The sequence below is a fragment of the Podarcis vaucheri genome (genome assembly GCF_965113315.1).
Source record: "Podarcis vaucheri genome assembly, chromosome: 3".
In the NCBI taxonomy this organism is placed as follows: Eukaryota; Metazoa; Chordata; class Lepidosauria; order Squamata; family Lacertidae; genus Podarcis; species Podarcis vaucheri.
The window spans coordinates 29,396,953-29,418,801 of record NC_138761.1 but is presented as its reverse complement, the minus strand read 5'-3'; the positions used below and the strand labels follow the sequence as shown (position 1 = coordinate 29,418,801).

Below are 21,849 nucleotides of genomic sequence, written 5' to 3'. Positions count from 1 at the left end.
AGATCCCTCTTTAATGACGTGCCGATCATTAGATACCTGTGTGTCAATAACATGCTCTGATGCTATGTACCATTGACAGTCACACCATGCCCCTCCATCTGCTTTTGTTTTGACCCTATCTTTGAACTTTATCTTGGTTGCTGGCCAGTAGTTTTCCCTTTAATTACAAGAAGGAAACTGTCAATAAAATCTGTTAAATGGGATGCAATGAGTGGCTTGAATGGGCGGACGGCTATTTGTTCAAATTCTGCAGCATTCAAGGTATTGACAGTTTGTTTTCTGGGGCCATATGTGACGATCAATCTCAGGCTGGGCTCAGCCGCGCTGAAAAATGAAAAACCAGATTGCTTTTGCTTACTTGTGGATGACGACTTGTGATTTGGCGCGGTCCTAGTGAGATGAGACCTTCTGCCCAAATTGCCCCCCCGAGAGCCAGAATGCGTGACTGTTTTTAGAAATAATTTTTTTAATTGATTTTGTAATTAACAGTTCATCTACAATATTGATGCATGAATCCTCAGATTGATAGGAGGAAAATTGTTTTCAACAATGAAGTTGTACTTTCCTATTTGTCTTCATAATGGGATCTAGCATTTTGCATTTTAATTGGGGTTTTAATTCCAAAAAATAAAATGCAAAACCAAAAGATTACTCATAATTTTTTTTTCTTACACTGCTATTCTATGTAGGTTTTGTTGTCATACACAGCCTAGTTCTAGTGGCTGTCTCAAATTTATCTTTCTCTAAGATAATAGGAACCATCATATAGTATCTATATTACTGGAAAGAAATGTTATAGGTACTGATAAGGTGAAATATTTATAAAGCTAGAAAGCAAGTACAGTTTGTATAGAAATACTTACTTCTGAACATTTTCAAAGGCAGCTAACCTCTGCATATTTGGAGGTGATTGAGACAGTATTTCAGTCTGACCTGCAGAGATTTAATATGACATTCATTGAAATTATCAGCTTAGCATAAACATCTGGCTTGATTCAATAATAATTAATGTTCTTTTATGCTCTAAATCGGTGAACTGATTTAACGGTAACCTTCCTTCCTGCCTCCCTCCCTCCCTGTTCCACCCATGCATAAACATATAAGACTTGTGCACATAAAAATATCAGTAGCATTATAACTCCAATTCATAATGGTTTTAAACAGGAGGCTTGTGTACAAGACTTCTGGCTGTCGGCAGCTTAGTTTGGGAGAGAAGGGAGGTCCATATGTGTTCTAATGCAGTATCCCATCCTGTCCCCAAGTTTTCACTGTCACCTCCAGCTTTAAAATGAGATGGGGGAAAATGGGTCACCAGACCTGCTGGTTTATAGTTTCATCAGCTTGAACAGCCCCTGTAAGCTTTCCAGGGTAATGTAATGGTCATGAGGCTGGCATGATGCAGCCATGCTGTTTCTCCCTTTCCTGTGTCTTCTGAAATTCAGCCTCCATCTAGGATGTTACCCAGTTAAGCACTGGACTCAGATGGTTGGTGGAAAGGGAATTTGCTTTGCCTAGCATGTGTCCTCCAAAGGCAAGTGTTCCCAACCTTCCTCATATCTGCAAAGATACAGAACTCCCACCTGTGGGTGTTTCGTTTTGTTTCAGTACATTTTTATGCCATCCATTCTCCAAAGAGCTCAGAGTGATGTACACAGTTCCCTGTCATTTTTATTCTCACAATGAAGTCCCCTGTGGTACATTAGGTTGACAGTTGCTGGTCATAATGTTACCCATTCTGGTTAGTGCAGAGAGATATCTGCCCATGATAAGTCATTAGCAAAACCAAACCACTTGATTTGAGTGCAATATCATTTGTATGCTGTTGATAATAACCATAATCAATTGATTTGCATAACCCAATAACACTGATGATGTACATTGGTTCTATATATCCCATCCCATAGGGGCCCTTGTCAGGTAATCTGGAAACACTGGCTTGGGGGTGGGGAATGCCAGTCCTTGGCTGTGTAATGTGTGCGACAAAACAAATTGGTACCAATGAGTGCTTTTTTTACTCACGCAGAAAAAATGCCTTTGAATATTTTCCAAAGCATGTATGTACCAATTACTTCAGGCATACAGGCAGGTGAACTGTTTGCACATAATAAAAGGTGTTCTCTCTGTCTCTTAGTGCTCTTACTAAGTGCTCCCATTTATTGATTGGGCAGTGCCAAATGGAAGGATGTAGGTTCACAGGTTTGTTTGTTTTTAATTATTTCATCAAGAAAGAAATAGTGGCTTGTACTTTTAGGCTAGAGGCTTTTTAAAAAGCTTTGCATGCCCAATCAGTTCAAGTGCCAGAGAATTTCAAATTCCATTTGCACAATTGATACAGATACCTTCTCTCATTGACTGAACTATTTAAAAAGCTGCTCTTTGTAACTAGCAATACATGAATCTGTCAATTTTTGTTCCTGTCAGTTTCTCATTTTTCTAGTCCTAAAGTTCAGTGTGCACATTTCTGCATCAGTTTACAGGTGACACACACATTTTTGCAAGACATTTTTGATAACATGCATTTTTGTGCATTGTTTTCACCAATATAAACACTTTTGTGTTCACTCCAGTGGATAACTGTATCGCAAAATTCACAAAAGCATGCATTTCAAAGGATAGCTATGTTGATTCAGGAAGTGTGAATTAGGAAGGTTTGCATCAGAATGTGAACCAAGCATTTCCCTCTCCCCAATCTCTTAACTGTAAAAATGGGGGATCATGGTTTCTGTGGAGGCATTGCCTTGTAAAGTCAAACAAGGTTTGAGTGGCAGGTTTTAAAAGTGGAGAAAAATTAACCTAAAGATTCGGTGGTTTCTTTTGGGGAGACAGTGTTGAGACATTGGCAGCCCTTAGACTGCTTAACATCAGTAGGTAGTCCAATAGCAGCTTTAGCTCTAGACACAGGCTGCTTAGACTAAACATATGAGGTTCTGTATGGACAGACAAAGCTGCATTGGCTCCTGATGCCATCTAACAACCACTGAATAAGCAAGCTGCAGGACTCCAATTCCATTAGCTGCACCCAACAGCAGTAGATAGCAAGGGAGCAGCATCCTCTTCTGGCCAGGAGTCACACTAGAGATTAGAATGGGAAGAATTCCTGTCCCTTATACAGCAGACATTAAAAATGCCATTGCAGAGTTTAGTATCTCTGTTTTTAGTTTATGTTTATTTCAGACAATAAGAATCACCATTATTTCTTGGCCATTTAGCAAACTTATTAGAAGGTATCTATGGCAGTCATAAGAAAGCCAACTCAAACCTTAGTATTCTACATGAATTTTTCTCCTTCAGATCATCCGTAATGCTAGGCTAGCCCATTGGGAAAGTTGGAACTCCACCTGTGTGGTCCATCCAAATATCACCTTATGTAATCAGCCATTCTGTTTTTGTTGCCATTTTTTTTAAAGTACAGTATGCAATTTCTTTGATCATCAGTGTTTGAAAAATTGGCTGTCTTTACCATCCATTGTTAAGAAATGCAGTCAGTGCAGCAGAAGGCCAACTGTAATAGGAGGCACAGTGAAAACAACATTTTAGGAGATGGATTAGGATGCAATGTAGGACCAATTGAAAGAGCATATTAAACCATTATGACTGTTCATAATGCTGGTTGCTAGAGACCACAACACAGCCATTCTGGAGAGAAACGAGAGTTCTCTCTCATTCAGGTACTTTATAGAAGCTCAACGGACTCATAATTTACAGGACCTTTGTTCTGTACCACTATGTATCTGTGCTGAAGCTCTCGGTGAGAAGGAGTAGAGGAGAAACCTTCACTATCCTGCATGGACAGTGACAGAAACACCAGCACCACTTTTGGATTCTGGCAACAAAATCCCTAAGTTTGGAGCAATGCCAGGCACCTAGAACTACTGTCTTTTGAAGCAAATTAAAGCAACATCTTTCAAGTACACTTTCTATATCCATAAGTAGTGTTGAGATGGCAGTTTCTGAGGAAGCATAAACTAACCATGCTTAAATTCAATGCATTTGAACAATCTGTGCATATTAGAACTCCTTATTAATGTTCCTTTTTAACTATCCATTTGAATGCTATTCTACTTCACAACACAGTTTTCTAGTTTCTAATGTTAAAACCCCAAGTTTCAGACTGTTCTGCTTTTATTCATCCTTTGAACTTTATTATTATTATTACTTATTGAATTTATATACCGCCCTATACCCAGAGGTCTCTTCCCAAGCCCTTTTCCATTTCTGTAGCCCTATACATTTAAGACTTGTGGAATTGTCAGGCAAATTTAGATTTTTCTTGAAAGATGTAAAAACATCTTTAGGAATTTTAAAGAAAGTTTAAAGAATGCCAATTAGATTAGAAAATTGGGTTGGGTGGAGGGAAGTTAATAGCCAGAGTGATACAGCAGACTAGGACTGGGAGACCCAGATTCAAGTCTTGACTCAGCCATAAAATTCATTGGTGACCTTTGGTCAGTCATTCAGTCTAATACGTTTCTTAGCCATAACCTATTTTGTGAGGATAAAATGGAGGCAGTGAGAAAACGTGTGCTATCTTGAGCTCCTTGAAATAAATGTGGGTCATAAATTGATAATGCCTGTGCCCTAGTGCTTTTCTAAGGTGGAATTGCCTTGAATTCATGCTTTCTAGAAACAATGTCCAATGGTGAATGTGCCTGAATCGCTGAGACAACTAGATCTTCCCCAACAGTTAGGCCACATGCCTGTGTAATATATTGTAACTGGGATTTTCAATGTATTGATTCTGCCTCTTTAACAAACTCATGAAAATGAGTTACAGATAGATAACACTGTATGGAGTGGAAATCAAGCAGTCTTTCATTTTTCAAGGCAGTCTACTTCCCATGCAACTCAGCTAGGTTATCGAATAATTCATCCCTTGAGTATACATCGCAAAAGGTGCAGGTTTAAGTATGCTAAGGTGTATGCCAAACTGTAAATACATGCTTCGTTCTCCCATTGCAAAGTGAGTCAATATTCTTGGCTGCAGTTTATAGGATTCAGAAACACAGAATTTTTTTGTAATAGAACAATGGCAACCTGGAAGATGGCTGCACAGGTTATGATGTAGGTATTTCTTCCACATTTTCATTGTTCTGTGGGTTTACTTTCCCCCGCAATCTCCTAAATTCCAGTTCAATAATAGCAAAACTTTAACATTAATTTAGAAACTGGAGTATGTAGAACTTGCCACAGCTTTTAGCTCCTTTGAAAGCCAGCCTGAAAATGTATTTATTTATTTGATTCGATTGAATATATGAATCAGTTTTCATAAAAAAACTTAAAGCGATTTCACAGTAAAATCAGGGAAGAAAACAATTAAAAACTATCCATTATGTGAAAACAATTCATGTTGAGATGGTCTACCTTAAGAAACTGATGGAATCTGATGGATTTCTGAATGCCTTGGGTGGTTTTATGACTGACATGGTAGGTACTCCTGTTGCGGCTCTCATTTCACTGAGGACTGGTGAAATGTTCAGAGCCATTGAAAGGATTGGCTTCATCACCTCTAGGGAGTCCATAGATCGCCTTGTACTCTAGTGACCTATGGGCAATGACACAGGAGGATCAGTGGCTAGGGCAAATCTCTACTATGGTGATTCCCAGTGGACCATTCTTAATGTGGAACACTGCAAGGTTGCTTTTTACCAAAAAAGAAGCAGAAGCTCTACAACTACTTAAAGCAGTGACTGACTTTATATATTTTGCAATTTCAAAGACTTCAAAGCCCTCTGCTGCCTCATTTCTATCACAGTCAGGGATGCCATGGGGCCCCTGAAATTTTCAAGGAGGGGACCAGGCTCCCTCAATATTCTGCAGCAATGTGTGCCCGTCACTCATGCAATTCAATTCATGAACTGGCCAGAGATACTGGCTTTTGCACTGGCTTCCCTTACCCTGTGGTACACAGTTCAAGCCTCTCCAGCTTATCTTTCAGTCTATCCATTCTCCACTCCTTCCTACTTATCATCTCTTCATTTGCCTTATCTGCCTTCTTATTCTCTAATGTTGCTGTTGTCAACCAGAAAATGAGGATGGATGAGAATAGGGAGAAATGATTGTAAATTAGTTGGTGCCCAGGGGTGTGTGGTGTTTTTGTTTTTACAATAATTCTCCTTCCCTTGCTGCCCCCTCCCCCCTTTCTACCTGTTCCAATGATGGCCAAATGGAACAAGTTAATGCCAGGTTTTATCTGGTCAAGATAGAATCCAGGGTTGAAGTGAGCAACTCTTTGCAGATCTCACAAAATGAAGGTCTTGCAGTGCCAAATCTAGAATTATATGATGCTGCAGATTTCTTGAGTGGATGAATCCTTCCTCAGAGCACCACTGGGCATACGCAGAAGAATAGTCAGTGGGCAATACCTTCTAAATATGGGCCAGACAGTTATAGGTCAGAACAGAAGAGCCAGAACAAAGAGGACTGGTTCCAAAATATGATCAGGAGCTACAGCTCCTTATAGCTGTTGCGACAGAAGAAGCAGTCCAAGAAGCAGTTCAGGAAGCAGCCCAAGTACCCACATGCAGCAATATTACCAGCTGCACAACTTCCATCATCCTGAAAGCTATGGAAGAGGGTTCTGGCAGCCACCTCTCAGCAACACTCAACCAGGAGAGCACCTCCATGACTTGCAGTACAAGCTGCTGTTGGTGAAACTGGGTTTTGTGAGACTTCCCAGGCAAGCAACTGCCCAGTTCCATATTATGGTGGAGAGCAGTCTCCACCATTGGCTGGTAACTTCTGCATTGCATCCAGCAGTAATACTCCCTTGTGTGCAATGGGGAATTATCCAGCTGCAAACCCTGTACAAATGCTGAATGATGATGGAAGTGGTTCAGCCTCTCAGTTCTTCTCTTTAGGTCTAGTTTCAGAACAATGGAGCCAGACTGCCATTGGGGATTATCAAGCTGTAAACCCCCTACAAATGTTGCCTGACGATTACCAAAGTTGCCAGCAAAGCAATGTATTTCCTTCTCCCAAAACCTTCCAAAACCTTTGTTTTCTATCTTTTAAATTTAGTATATTTTAAAGTTTTTCAAAAAAAAGTTTGTTCTTTTAGTGGCTTTGTCTGGGATCATCATCTGACTTTCAATTACTGAAGCATTCACATCCCTTTGTCCAAGCAAGCTAAGAGCTCTTGGATATTGAAATAAAAAATAAAAGCTAAACAATTAATTGGCCACTTGTTCATTGCAGCCAGATTGATATTGCCCAAGCACTGGAAAGATTTATAATGTGTGCTATTAGACTACAGGTGTGACATTTAGCCCTCATGAAAATAGTGACTCAAAATGATATTTTCTCATGGTATTAAAAAAAAATCAAATAAATTTGTTTTGACTTGGCATTCACTTATTTTTTTACGGTAGAAATAAGGGCCACAGTAAAAACCATCCTATTATGCTAGTATTTGGAATTTTTTATTTATACACACACAAAACTTTATTGTGATCCACAGACCCAAAATACACAGTAGATTTTTTTTATTTACATTGTCACTGTTGTTTTAATTTCATTTTTGTATTATTCCCTTGTATTCGTGGATGCATATTTGTATTTACCTTAACACTGATTTGAAGCCACTTTTGTCCTTCCAAAGAGGCTCCTGGGAGGTTGGAAGGACATTGCTGGAGCAACTCTTGGGTTGGGGCAACCGTTTAAAAATGTTTTAAACGTCTCTAATTTTGGCACCTCTGTTTTGTTTTGGTCAGGTTGGTGTTGGTTAAATGTTTAGTTGGGGTTGGCAGTTATTTTAATTTGGATATAGCTGTAAACTGGTTATTGTTGTTGTTGGTTTCTATTGATTAATTGGTTGGTTGGTTTGTTGTTTGTATAGGATATTTTGTTTTTTAATGTTTGATGCTTTATTGTGTTGTTATATATGTTGTGAGCCGCCCAGAGTGGATAGGGAAACCCAGCAAGGTGGGCGGGATATCAATTTTAAAATTATTATTATAGGTCTAAGTGCATGATTAAAACATTTTTGTTTAGGTAAGCCTATCCAGACATGTAGAAGTGTGTGTGTCTTAGCTCTTTTTATCATATTTTGAATGTTTTTGAATACCTGCTTTTAATGAGAATTTAAGAGGTTTACATAGAATCAAGCTGTATGTAAATTAACTAATTACATCTGATGATTAGAGACACTGTACTTTGAAACATTGGCAAAGACCATCCCCTGGCTCCTGATCTGAACAGCCTTGCCTGGTTAGTTCAATGGTTCCAGTTAGTCCCCTGTTTCCCACAATGGCTAACAGTACATCATTGAGCCACTTCTACTATCTTGTTGCCCATTTACTAAGTTTAGAGAAATCCTTCTGGAGTTCTCATAGTCTCCTTGGGTTTGCAGCACCTTTGATTTGGTGTAGGGATGAACTAAAGCAGACTAATTTCATCCCAGTTCTGCCTCATGGGCATTCATGGGAAGTTTGCAGTTAAATTGTATGAATCTTGTGCACCTTTTTAAACATAGAAATATGCATTTTACATAAAGCACACACATTTAAAGTTAAGTATGTACATCATAGTACATTCATCACACATTTTGTACACATTTTTATGTAAAATGAATATTTTGTGCATTGTAATGGCATCACAAAGTGTGGGTGCACCAAAAGTTGTGTTCTCATCCACAAATCTAGTTCTGGAGCGTTGGATTAGTTCAGTCCAATGGGAAAAGCAGTAACACCCATCCCTGGTTTGGTGTCATTGACAAACTTTGCTCCTTCACTGCTCATTCCAAATTCTAGTTCATCTACAGATGAAATTTAGTTCAGCCCTCTGCTTCCTGGTTAACCATACGACCCATTCTTATTTTGGTATTTTACTTTCCTTCCCTGTATAGAAGCAGACCAGTTTTTAAATGAAGTTGTTATAGAATATGCATAATATTGTTACTGCATGCTTCTTAGGGCCTGTGTCACTGTAACTCTGAAATCTTTAAACGGGTAGAATCCCCATAGGACTCCATTATGTGTAATAACTGATAAACTGCCATCAGAATCAATAAAATGTGCTAAATGACCCAAACCTGCACATACGGTAATTAACTTCATTTTTCAGAGCTGAAACATTTTCTTTCTTTGTCACTTCACATTTATTTTTGTAAATAATGGACTCAATTCCTCATCAACCTTTTTGATGCAAGGATTTCTTTCAGGAGGCTCTCCTTAAATATATATTTATTTAAATAAGTTGTGCCCCAAGTTGATTCTTAAATAAGGTGGCCAAAATAACCGGACTTAAAAGAAAAAAATCCAGGTACATAAGCAGCAGTTAACAGCTTACATATCATTGATCCAAACCCAGAATAAGCTGTTTTCAGAAAAAGGGGTTTCCTCAGGTAGATCAGCAAAACATATGCACAAGCGGTAGCTAGGATAGAGAGGGGCATATATACAGCTAGTACATGCAGAATTATATGCATTTTCCATGCTGGGGTCTAGACAATCTCCATGTTTTCACATAGTTTTCTGGCTGAAGACATATATGTATGAATAGAATCTGATTTGTTGCATTTTATAGGTTAAAAGTGATTAATTAGGTACTGTGTAAAATTAAGGTTGCCCCTGGGCAAGGAAGGCAGATAAATAGCTATGAGTCCATTGGGCACATCTAGACATGATATGTACCGCTATATGTTCTCCAGCAATGAAACTTATTTCCCATATGCCCCCATTCTTCTCCAGAGGGTGAGGGAAACACTGGAGCAAGATTAGGGAGGGTGGGACACACAGGGGAAGGAGATGGTGGGGAAGTCCCATTGCACCCCCAGAAGTGATTCTGCTTGCACAGTGAGCTGAATGCAACCCAAGGTTAGTGAGGGTGCAACTGGGCTGCTGTTTCATGTTCCTGCTTGAGTGCTAGAGGGAGGGCCAGATTTAGGTTTGATGAGGCCCTAAGCTACTGAAGGCAATGGGGCCCTTTATATGTCCTCGAGGACTCCATAGCCTATGCTAGCCTCAGTAGCAGGCAAATTCAGCAGTTATAGAAAATCAGACCATGACTGGCTGGCTCCAGGTCTCTAAACAGATGTGTTTACCTGATACAAGTAGTTTTAAATTAGAAATCCTGAACCCACATATTTGGACTATGGAGACCTGTTGCTCAAAATAAAATTAGAAGTATCTGGATTTCTCTGAGCAAATCTCACCATGCGCTGTAAATTTCCAAAAATTTTAAATACACGTAGAGTTTTAGAAAACATAGTTGGTGCACTTTCAAGGTTTGTTCCTAGAGTTTGGGGCTTTCTGTATAATAATAAAATAATAATAATAATAATAATAATAATAATAATAATAATAATAATAATAATTTATTATTATTATTTATACCCCGCCCATCTGGCTGGGTTTCCCCAGCCACTCTGGGCGGCTTCCAAAAGAATATTAAAATACTGTGATACATCAAACATTAAAAGCTTCCCTAAACAGGGCTGCCTTCAGATGTCTTCTAAAAGTCTGGTAGTTGTTGTTCTCTTTGACATCTGGTGGGAGGACGTTCCATAGGGAGGGCGCCACTACCGAGAAGGCCCCTGTAAATGTATTTATCTAGGAAATACATTTTGAAAACACAGAGTCCAGGTCTGTAAACTGGACGAAGAATACTTAATGAAAAGATGCTTTTAAAAGTCAAGAAAAAGAAAATATTTATACAAATTTCAATGCTAGTTTCTCTTAATCTATATAAACCAAGCGCAGGAAGCAATTACATGTTTGTAATTACACCAGAGACTCAAACATTTTCCAGAAGGTCAATATGGTAATATGAGAGTAATTATCTAACTTACTCATAAGAGAGCCCAGAAAATGCTGGGTAAATCCATGTAAATCCATAAACAATTATTGTGCTGCTCCTTATTACGGTGCAAGTTACAGTCTAGAGCATTGGCATCGTAATCTTGCTTTCTGGCACGGAAACTAAAAACCGCTGTTTTGCTCTTTTGTTTTGCAGACTCAATGCACATAGAAGATGTCGAAGCCGTTCAGAAACTTCAAGATGTCTTACATGAGGCACTGCAGGATTATGAGGCTGGGCAGCATATGGAAGACCCGCGCCGGGCTGGCAAGATGCTGATGACTCTGCCGCTGCTGAGGCAAACCTCCACCAAGGCTGTGCAGCACTTCTACAACATCAAACTGGAAGGCAAAGTCCCCATGCACAAACTTTTTTTGGAAATGCTGGAGGCCAAGGTCTGACTAAAGCATCCTGGGCCTTCCAGTCATGCACGCTGGAATTTTAATGAAAGGGAAAACCATAAACAGGAAAACCACGACAAAGAAACTTTAGCATCTAAATTAAGGAAACTAAAATGACTGCAGTGATACGTCGCAGCAAGACTGAGAAGCAGCAGCTCTTTCTATTCCGTGTCTTCTCCGACACAGTTTCCCTTTCTTGATTTCTCTCTTCTTTTTACCGTTCTGGTTTTTCTTTTTCGTTTTCTCTCCCCCACACCCTATGCTGCTGAATCTTTTAAAAAGAGGTCTCTAATAGAAGAGAGATGGAAGCCAGGCCTGCCAAAGGATTGAAATCCATAATATGGATGCCAGTGAACTTATTACGAACCACAATACCCCAATGACAAAGGAATCAAAAGAGAACCATCGTAAATAGCAGTACAGTACAACACGATGAACTGACTGAATGCAGTATTAGGTTTCACAAGAGCAGCCTCTAATTAGACGACTTCGATGACGACGCATTGGCTGCTTCTTATCATTGCATTTCCATCTAGATCAGTTACAGCCATTTGATTCCTTAATTGTTTTTTCAAGTCTTCCAGATATTTCTTAGGTTAGCTACGATGTAACTTTTTCAGGGAATAGTTTGAGCTTTATTCATTCATGCAATACTAAAGAGGAAAGATAAATAAATAAATACTGCATTTTTTTGTGCTGGCTTGAACAATGACAAACAGTTAATGAAGGACAAATGAATCCTGAAGGAAGATTTTTTTAAAAAAACAAATGTTTTGGTTCTTCTTACTAACAGAAGATTTTTTTCTACCAGCTTTACCACTTTTCAGCCATTTGTTAACGTGGGAATTTATCTTACTCAAGCAATAGTTGAAGGGAAGGTGCATATTATCACGGATGCAATTTATGTTGTGTGCCAGTCTGGTCTAAGACATCTCGTTCTTCGCATGAGCTCCAATTTATATCTTAAGTGTTCACTGAAACAAAGGATTAGATTACACCTACAGTATATCAGAGTAGTCTAACATGTTAAGATGCCATGTCAAATAGGAATTAAAAAAAAAAAAGTTAGTAAGTGCTTCTGTACGGCCAAGGTACAATTGCTACATGATACTGTGTGTTAATTAATAATATGGCTTGTCTTTACAAAATTGCAGACTTTATTCCAAAGTTCAACCCACTGCAACTAGCAATAAGGCAGAATCAGATATCAGAATAGTCAGCCTCTGACCAAATTCAAGAACCTAGCACTAGTACCTAGTACCCATTATTTATTAATTTGTAAAAAAATATTATTTTGGGTAGATTGCCATTTTTAAACAAACAGCCTAACCAGTATACCTGCTTTTTCAACCAGTGTTGTCACAGCATAAAAGTTGGTCGATTTCAAGACTGTTAAGAGGTGTAATCTAATGTATAAACTAATTAGATGCCCCCAGAAAACTACAGTCGCTAAATAACCAATAAACAATAACCTCCATCAAATGCTATACCAATGTACCAGTGTTAGTAGCTGCTCCCTGTACTATGTGAACAACCTTATTCTATGTACACAAATGTAATTAAAATTGTAATCCTAACAAACAAAAGAAATGTAGTTCAGCTTTTCAATGTTTCATGTTTGCTGTGCTTTTTGGAATTTTTTCTGTTGCATTCAAAGACTGTTGTCTTGTTCTTGTGGTGTTTGGATTCTTGTGGCGTGTGCTTATAGACACAGGGTAGAATTAGAGACAATATTGGATGTAAAATTCCTCAGGAGACTTCAGTAGTATATTCTATTCCTTCTGATAATAAGGTTCTTCCTAGTAATAATTAAGAAATTGGGAAAAAAATCCAACCAAGTACTCATTATGGACAAATACACATTGAAATCATAATATTTTCAAAACAAGGGATAATTTCTGTAACAGTTTATTATAGAATACCTATGTATAGCTTAGAAATAAAACTTTGAATATTTCAAGATTATAGATAAGTCTAATTTTTAAACGCTGTAAATATAGCTTTCATCCAATCATCTCTCAGATGTTGTTATTAACTTGCTCTGTGTTGTTGCAAAACCTTTTTTTTTTAATGCAGACACGTTTCCAAAATTATTGCTACTCGTGTGCTTTAAACAAAATACAACAGGCTGATGATACATCAACCTTGTGCTAGAAATACTGTATATCTCTCATTAGCTATATGGGATTCTCTTGTAGATTGTGTTTTTCTCAGTAGAGAAGTGACTGTCGTGTGGTCCTAGATAAATCATCATTAGCAATTCATTCAGTTGGCCAATAACCTGAAATTAATAGCGTGATAGGAGTTTGGAAATTGGCACGTCCCTTTTGAAAAATGGCAAAACCTCACAACTCCTGGGGGCGGGGGAGGGAAATGGTGCTGATTCTATAAAATTATTTATATATGTAAGAGTGCAGAATAATTATTTTCCAGAAAATTTGTGCAGGGTTTAAGTTGCTACTGTTCAACTACACTATATATGTATATATAAATATCTAATATAAATATTGTTTTTGCTGTATCGCATTGAAGAACTTGGGTTTTCAGGGTCAATAGCCAATCAACACACTCAGAAAAGAAAAGCATACAAAGACTTAAGAAAGCTGGAATGTGTTAAAGGAACACAGTGCAATTTTTTTTTACTATTGGTTTTCAGTAATTTTTAGAGCTGCAATGAACAAATATCTCGTGGCTGTACAATTGTTAACTGAAACACAGATACACTGCACAGGCATTAGAATAACATTCATCTTAAACCTTGCTGAATGAAATTTTAACTTATTTATTGTGAAGTATTGGGGAAGATTTCAAAAGGTGTTTTAGCATAACAAATTTCATTTAGAGGAATTGATCCAGATGGAATTTCTCCTGCACAAGCCATTGAAATGAAAGGGGTATGTGTAAGAGCTCTATGGTCTTGTGTGGCTCCCCCATTCAGTTCAATGTGCAGAAGAAATTTCTAATAGGCTATTTTCTTTCCTCTTACTGTTATTTCTTTCTCCTTATTTAAAGCAATATGATTGTGTGACTCCTGGAAGTTACACATTTGTTTCAATCAAATCAGATTGTTGTATTTATTCCACTATTTTGCATTTAAATGCTAACATAAAAAGATATAAAAAATTAAAACTGCTATTTTTCTTATGGAAGAGAAAATGGGTGTTGGTAATTGTATTTTAATTATTTAAGCGTCTCTGTTTACCTGCCTAGGAAAACACTTTATGGCAGTCTTATTGTGCAAAGATCGCAAAAGAGGGGGGGAAACTGAATTAAGCTGCTTATTATAATCCAGGAGTTGCATAATAACCACTAGTAAAAAACACAAATGAAAAAAAAATCATGTCTATAGCTGTAGATGGGCTTCACATCTGTAAAGCAATCAACTGTATATTTTTGTGATGTGTATCATACTGTGTGCTCCAACCAATGTCCATTTGTGTAAATGTATTTATTTTATATTGTATATATTGTTAAATGCAAAAAGGAGATATGGTTCTGTAACTCCAATCAGTTCAGATGTGTAACTCAAATTATTATGCCTTTCAGGATGATGGTAGAGCAATATTAAACAAGCTTCCACTTTTAATTGCTTTTAAATTTTTTTGTGCGTTGTGGCTTTTGTTTTGCTCCCCCTCCCCCCCGAAATCAAATCAATAAGCCCTACCTTTAGTAGAGCTCTAAGGATCTACGCCCTCCAGCTAATGTAGCCACATGGCTACATGCTATATAAAGACTTGTCAAAATGAATTTCAGGGTGGTGTAGTCATTTTGCATACACCTGAATATGCAGACTGTCCCTTAACACATTATAATTCATTCTGACAAGCACTTATTTAATCTTAAAACATCTCCACATCAAGCCACGTTACCGAAAATCATTACCTCTCAGTCAGTGTCATAAAAGAAAAGTTCCCTGCAATTTTGAGATCATATTACTACTGTCTTCAATGGGCTATTTGCTTTCTTCATCAACAGCTATAGTCATCATTCCACTCCTAAAATGTGATTTATTCATTTATTTTACAAATTGGATAACCTTTTTAAAAATAAAATAAAATAAGATCTTATTTGCAACAGCATTTATGAATTGCAAGCCAAAAAGCTAGTAGAGTGATAATATAGATTGGTGTTAATGATGATCATTAGTAATTCTCCAGGACCATAGCTGAGCCTTGATTTAAATGTATCAGGAAACAGCATCTCTGGCTTGAGTCAGAAAGGTGGTACCTTCTTGCCACAGGGTCAACTTTTGCTTCTAGAAGACTTTTTTTTAGAATCAACATAAAAACCACTAATTTTGCTTTTTAGCCTGTCATGATAGTATTTTGTCATTTGTTTGCTCAACATGTTTCTCACCTTCAGTGCTAGGTAGTCCCTAGAGAGGTCGTATGACACAAAGGTTTCTAAAGACAATGGAGTATTCAGCCCCTGCCCCTGTTTTTCCACCACCCCTTCCACTATTAAGATAAATCACCAGGTTCCCTTTGGGTATTGGTATATTGCGTTCATAAAACATGTCTACACGGAGATTCCAAATTATGACAAAAAAAGTAGACTGTAGCACGTGATTTTTGGAGGAGTTACTAGAAAGAAATTCCCTAAAATATTTTCTTTTGTTCTTAAGAATTCACGACACTATTAGGACTATTATTGACTGGGGTTTTTTGTTCACCCATGCCCAGCCCAGATGTAATACTTAACAATGGCTTGTGATCATTATTATTTGTTGCTGAAACCTTGGTTTAACTTGCTGTGCAACTTTTTCTCTCTTTGGCCATAACTTACTTGGTGCAGGCCCACATAATATTTGATATTTTCAGTATAATGCAAACTCACTTCAGATTAGTCCCATGTCATGGCTTGCTTCCAATTATTCATTCAGATGTAACAATTAACCATATCTTCTAGGGGGGGGGGAGAGACTGAAGGGGGAAGGAGTGGTTTCTTCCCCACCCAATTAGTAAGGGTTGGACACAAAGACACGCAAACTGACCTCCACTCATGCAAGACAATTTCCAGCTGTTGCACATGTGCTTTGTTGGGTCAGATGCCAAATGGACTTACTTCAGAATGAACTTGTATAAAATTGGGTTATTACTATACTACTGCCATTTTATTCCATGCTCTGTTTCTCTCCTATAAAAAGTATCCCAGATTTTTGGCACCTGATTGCTAGTTGCCCTCTAAAAAAATGCTGATCATTTGCCTCATGCATTTTATCATATGTACATGCGTGTTCTTTTCACTGTTTCCTAGGTGTAGACTCTCTCGGCTGATTCCCCAAATCCCAAAACCCATTTCACTGAGGTTCCAGGCTTAGCCATGGAATTAGGCTGCATTGATCATCTTTAAATGCATGCTAACAAAATGGTTGCATGAAGCAAGCCTTTTCTGTGCTGTGGCTTGAATCGGAGAAACTCTATACAGTGGTACCTCGGGTTACATACACTTCAGGTTACAGACTCAGCTAACCCAGAAATAGTACCTCGGGTTAAGAACTTTGCTTCAGGATGAGAACAAAAATCGTGCTCCGGCGGTGCGGCGGCAGCAGGAGGCCCCATTAGCTAAAGTGGTGCTTCAGGTTAAGAACAGTTTCAGGTTAAGAATGGACCTCCAGAACAAATTAAGTACTTAACCCGAGGTACCACTGTATATATCATAGCCCCGAGCCATGCAGTGACAGCAGGTGGCTTTTCTTGGGTCTTTGGTGCACTGATTCAACAGTCCTGACACATAAAAACCGTATTGGGACTGTGGCATACTCTTATATTTTTTGACTAGTCCAAATAAAGGAACCAGGACTAGCAGGGTAAACACTGCCTGTCATACACAGCTGTCAATTTACAAAATCCTCTTGGTAACTGATATCTGTTATGAGTGTCTGAATGGATCCAGTGAGCATCTGCTTGCTCAAACACCATTTCCCCAGAGGAGCAAAATATTGTGCTGAAAAGCAACAAGGGCTTTCCAAGATTTGGAAAAGGAAACCACACATTCCCCCATGAAACCTAACAGCATTGCAAAAATCCAAGAGAGGCAGTTAAGTAATACTGTACCCAGTGCCCAGTAGCCCCTGGCATTGGTAAACAGAGGAGTCCATTTCAAATATGAAGCAAAGGCACCACAGTTACAAGTGGTTTTGTGCAGAAATTTAAGATCCTGAAATCTACTGGCATTCTGTGACTCCATCTGATTTCAAGACCGACCACTGAATTCACAATCATTCCCACTCAAGTCCACTTTGTAGAGATCACTTGATATGTCCCTACAACAAAAATACCCCTTGCAGAAGGCATATTGCAAGAATCTAGCCTAGCCCTCTGAGAAATGTTCATTTCAGCAAGATGCTACTGATTTTCATCTGTCACTAACCTTCCCTGCACCTAGTGCCAAGCCTCCCTACTGAACATACATGGCTAAAGTGGCTGGCAACCTGCTGAGAACAAAGAGAGACACACTGATTCATTCATTTGATTTATATTCTGCTTTCTGAACCATAAGGACCCACAGAATGGCTTGCAATAACTTAAAACATATTGTAAAGTAAAATCAAAATGTAAAATGCATATTAAATTAAAACAGAGACAAATACGCACACACACGCGACACATATTGCCACACCCCATTTGCAGGTGGTAAAATAGGGGGCACCTCAGCAAAGAAGAATGGAATAAGGCCTTACCAGAGTTGTTATTGGTATTTCTCCAAGTGCCCGATGATTAGTGCTTGCCATTTTTATACCCAAATGGTCCAGGATGTCACGCAGTCATCATGTAGCATCATTATGATAGCAGCTTTCGAGGAGGGAAATGGCAGTCTTGGGAGAACTGAAACTGGTGGCAGTAAATTTTAAAAAAGAGAGATATGCTGTGCTCCTTTAGTCTCGACCCCACACCCCCAGTTTGAACTAGAAGTTCCTGCTGGAAAATGTCAGCTCAGTTATAAGTACATACCGGTCTGTGAAGAAGCCCTTTATCAAGGGCCAAGGATGTGGTTACCAAAATGTGGTGACCAGTTGCGTTACCAAAATGTGGAAGATGAGCTTGGTGACTTGGGAAGGACCATTGGCAGCTTGAGCTACTGATGCCAGCAGTCGGGAAAGACTTACATAGCAGTATCTAAATTGCAAAAATGTTGAAGAGAACAAATCGTACTCATAGCAAAGATGGAAAATCTGTTGCCCTTCCAGATATTGCTGGACTACAGCTCCCATCCGCCTTGACCGTTGGTCGTGCTGGGTAGGACTGTTGGGAGCTGCAGCCCAACAATTGTATACAGCCACAGCCTCTCTATTTCTGTCCTACAGCATACTCTTAAAATTTCACCTGAACACCAAAAATAGGAATCCTGTTGCTATTTGCCCACTTTCCCCCTTTATTTTATTTGTGCTTTGCTTTCATGTGCGCTGTGAACTGAGACGTCTTAGACATGAGCAGTGTTTATCCTTTTATTAGGCTTTACAGCCGTTCTTCCACAAGACTCAAATACCCAACCTTCAGTTTTCTTAAAATCAGTTAATATACAGAAAGCAAGAAGCATTCAATTGATTACGTGTGGCATCTTATTATTAAGCGAGGCTGGAGGGGGGAGGGGGGAGGAGGGAGAAAGGAATTTTAAAATATAATCCTCCTTTCCCAGGAGCATTTGTCTTGTTCTCTGTGAAGTTAAAGGTCTGAAATAATGTGCCCATCAGGAGCTCAATGTTGCATGCCCATGCCAGTTGGTCCAAGGGCTTGTTATGATGGTAATGACCTGCTGCAACGTGAGCTTTGATGGCAACAATACAATTGCTACCAGCTCACCCGCTGGGAGAAATATTTTATTATTGTCAAATGCCCTCCACAGAGATTTGTTTTGCCTGTTCCTGTTTAAATTAAATCTGGAAAAGGACTGCATTATCATTTCTCTGGAACTGAAATAAACAGCGAGTTTTTCAAATTTAGGATTCCTGGCCAGTTTTTAAATATTCTTTATTAGCAGAGAAATTACAGTAGGTGAAAGCAGAGCTGCAGGAATGCGATGGCACCGCGCGAATGCGAGCGCTGCCTGGAAGGACACGGACTCCCTCCGATTTTGCAGATGAGAGTCAAATTAATAATTAATTGGGCCATAAAAATGGGAGGCCTTCGAGATGCACAGAAAGGACAGCACTTCGCTGTGGCTTTCAGAGGAAATTAGGTCATAAAACAACAACATTGCCGCTTTTGAGTAGACACCGTTACAAAAAAAGCAGGATATAAATTTATTTATTTGTTGTGCCAAATTTGTATTTATTAAGTTGTAGCGTAACTAGAGTTCTTTGACTAACGAACCATTAAAAAGAATTTAAAAGAAATCCAGTAAAACAGCAGTCACAACGCAACACAGAGAGCAGCCTGCAAAGCGCCAAGAACAGTGCAAAACTCTTATAAAGCATGACATGCAAAGCAGAATGAATATCATTTCACTCCAACAGCCACAAACACATCCTCACAATAGCTACAAAAACAGCTTCATAGAGGTGGAACAATATTCTAAGCCACCATAAAATGGAGATCACAGTATTTAGATACAGTTCATGATTTAAAATGTTAAAAGGCTTAGACTTACTTTTTTTACAGTGGTGCCTCGCAAGACGAAATTAATTCGTTCCGCAAGTTATTTCTTCTTGCGAGTTTTTCGTCTTGCGAAGCACGGTTTCCCATAGGAATGCATTGAAAATCAATCAATGCATTCCTATGGAGAGCGTCCGGGGACAGAGGGGAAGCGCCGCTCTGTCCCCTCTTTTGAAGCAAGGGGCAGAAAGGAGAAGATCGCTTCTCTCCCTTGTCGCCCCTTGCTTCAAAAGAGGTCCGGGGACAGCGGGGAAGATGCGCTGCGCTTCCCGCTGTCCCTGGAGCTTGCGGGGCAAGCTTCGTTTTGCGAAGCAAGCCCATAGGGAAATTCGATTTGCGAGGCAACTCGAAAACGAAAAAACCTTTCGTTTTGCGAGTTTTTCGTCTCGCGAGGCGTTCGTCTTGCGGGGCACCACTGTATTTAAGTATTTACCTGTAGCTGAAAATACATTAAAACAGCAAATAGATGAGCCTTTCTGGGGTAAGTGTTTCACAACCAAGGATCCACCACTGAAAAGGCGCTCACCCTCATGTTGTTGTTTAGTCGTTTAGTCATGTCCGACTCTTCGTGACCCCATGGACCAGAGCACTCCAGACACTCCTGTCTTCCACTGCCTCCCACAGTTTGGTCAGGCTCATGTTTGTAGCTTCGGGAACACTGTCCAACCATCTCGTCCTCTGTCGTCCCCTTCTCCTTGTGCCCTCCATCTTTCCCAACATCAGGGTCTTTTCCAGGGAGTCTTCTCTTCTCATGAGGTGGCCAAAGTATTGGAGCCTCAGCTTCACGATCTGTCCTTCCAGTGAGCACTCAGGGCTGATTTCCTTAAGAATGGAGAGGTTTGATCTTCTTGCAGTCCATGGGACTCTCAAGAGTCTCCTCCAGCACCATAATTCAAAAGCATCAATTCTTTGGCGATCAGCCTTCTTTATGGTCCAGCTCTCACTTCCATACATCACTACTGGGAAAACCATGGCTTTAACTATACGGACCTTTGTTGGCAAGGTGATGTCTCTGCTTTTTAAGATGTTGTCTAGGTTTGCCATTGCCTTTCTGCCAAGGAGCAGGCGTCTTTTAATTTCATGACTGCTGTCTCCATCTGCAGTTATCATGGAGCCCAAAAAAGTAAAATCTCTCACTGCCTCCATTTCTTCCCCTTCTATTTGCCAGGAGGTGATGGGACCAGTGGCCATGATCTTCGTTTTTTTGATGTTGAGCTTCAGACCATATTTTGCCCTCTCCTCTTTCACCCTCATTAAAAGGTTCTTTAATTCCTCCTCACTTTCTGCCATCAAGGTTGTGTCATCTGCATATCTGAGGTTGTTGATATTTCTTCCAGCAATCTTAATTCCGGCTAGGGATTCATCCAGCCCAGCCTTTCTCATGATGCATATAAGTTAAATAAGCAGGGAGACAATATACAGCCTTGCCATACTCCTTTCCCAATTTTGAACCAATCAGTTGTTCCATATCCAGTTCTAACTGTAGCTTCTTGCCCCACATAGAGATTTCTCAGGAGACAGATGAGGTGATCTGGCACTCCCATTTCTTTAAGAACTTGCCATAGTTTGCTGTGGTCGACACAGTCAAAGGCTTTTGCATAGTCAATGAAGGAGAGGTAGATGTCTTTCTGGAACTCTCTAGCTTTCTCCATAATCCAGCACATGTTTGCAATTTGGTCTCTGGTTCCTCTGCCCCTTCGAAATCCAGCTTGCACTTCTGGGAGTTCTCGGTCCACATACTGCTTAAGCCTGCCTTGTAGAATTTTAAGCATAACCTTGCTAGTGTGTGAAATGAGTGCAATTGTGCGGTAGTTGGAGCATTCTTTGGCACTGCCCTTCTTAGGGATTGGGATGTAGATTGATCTTCTCCAATCCTCTGGCCACTGCTGCATTTGCTGGCATATTGAGTGTAGCACCTTGACAGCATCATCGTTTAAAATTTTAAATAGTTCAGCTGGAATATCATCACTTCCACTGGCCTTGTTATTAGCAGTGCTTTCTAAGGCCCATTTGACTTCACTCTCCAGGATGTCTGGCTCAAGGTCAGCAACCACACTACT

General features: G+C 39.4%; 1 protein-coding gene and 1 long non-coding RNA gene across 25 annotated transcripts in view; one reads left to right on the top strand and one right to left on the bottom strand.

Annotated features, from left to right (window-relative positions):
* Nucleotides 1–14,792, top strand: part of ESRRG (estrogen related receptor gamma) — a 481,625-nt gene extending 466,833 nt beyond the window's left edge. For all 20 annotated transcript variants that reach the window (XM_082217701.1, XM_082217711.1, XM_082217706.1 and 17 more), the window contains one exon: nucleotides 10,951–14,792. In XM_082217701.1, the coding sequence (XP_082073827.1) occupies nucleotides 10,951–11,195 (245 nt within the window). In that variant the 3' untranslated portion in view covers nucleotides 11,196–14,792. The remainder of the gene's footprint in view (nucleotides 1–10,950) is intronic.
* Nucleotides 1–21,849, bottom strand: part of LOC309529690 — a 45,140-nt gene that overhangs the window by 1,177 nt on the left and 22,114 nt on the right. For all 5 annotated transcript variants that reach the window (XR_014218311.1, XR_014218312.1, XR_014218313.1 and 2 more), the window contains 2 exons: nucleotides 17,878–18,028; nucleotides 864–933 (listed from right to left, as the gene is read on the bottom strand). This is a non-coding gene — a long non-coding RNA (uncharacterized lncRNA). The remainder of the gene's footprint in view (nucleotides 1–863; nucleotides 934–17,877; nucleotides 18,029–21,849) is intronic.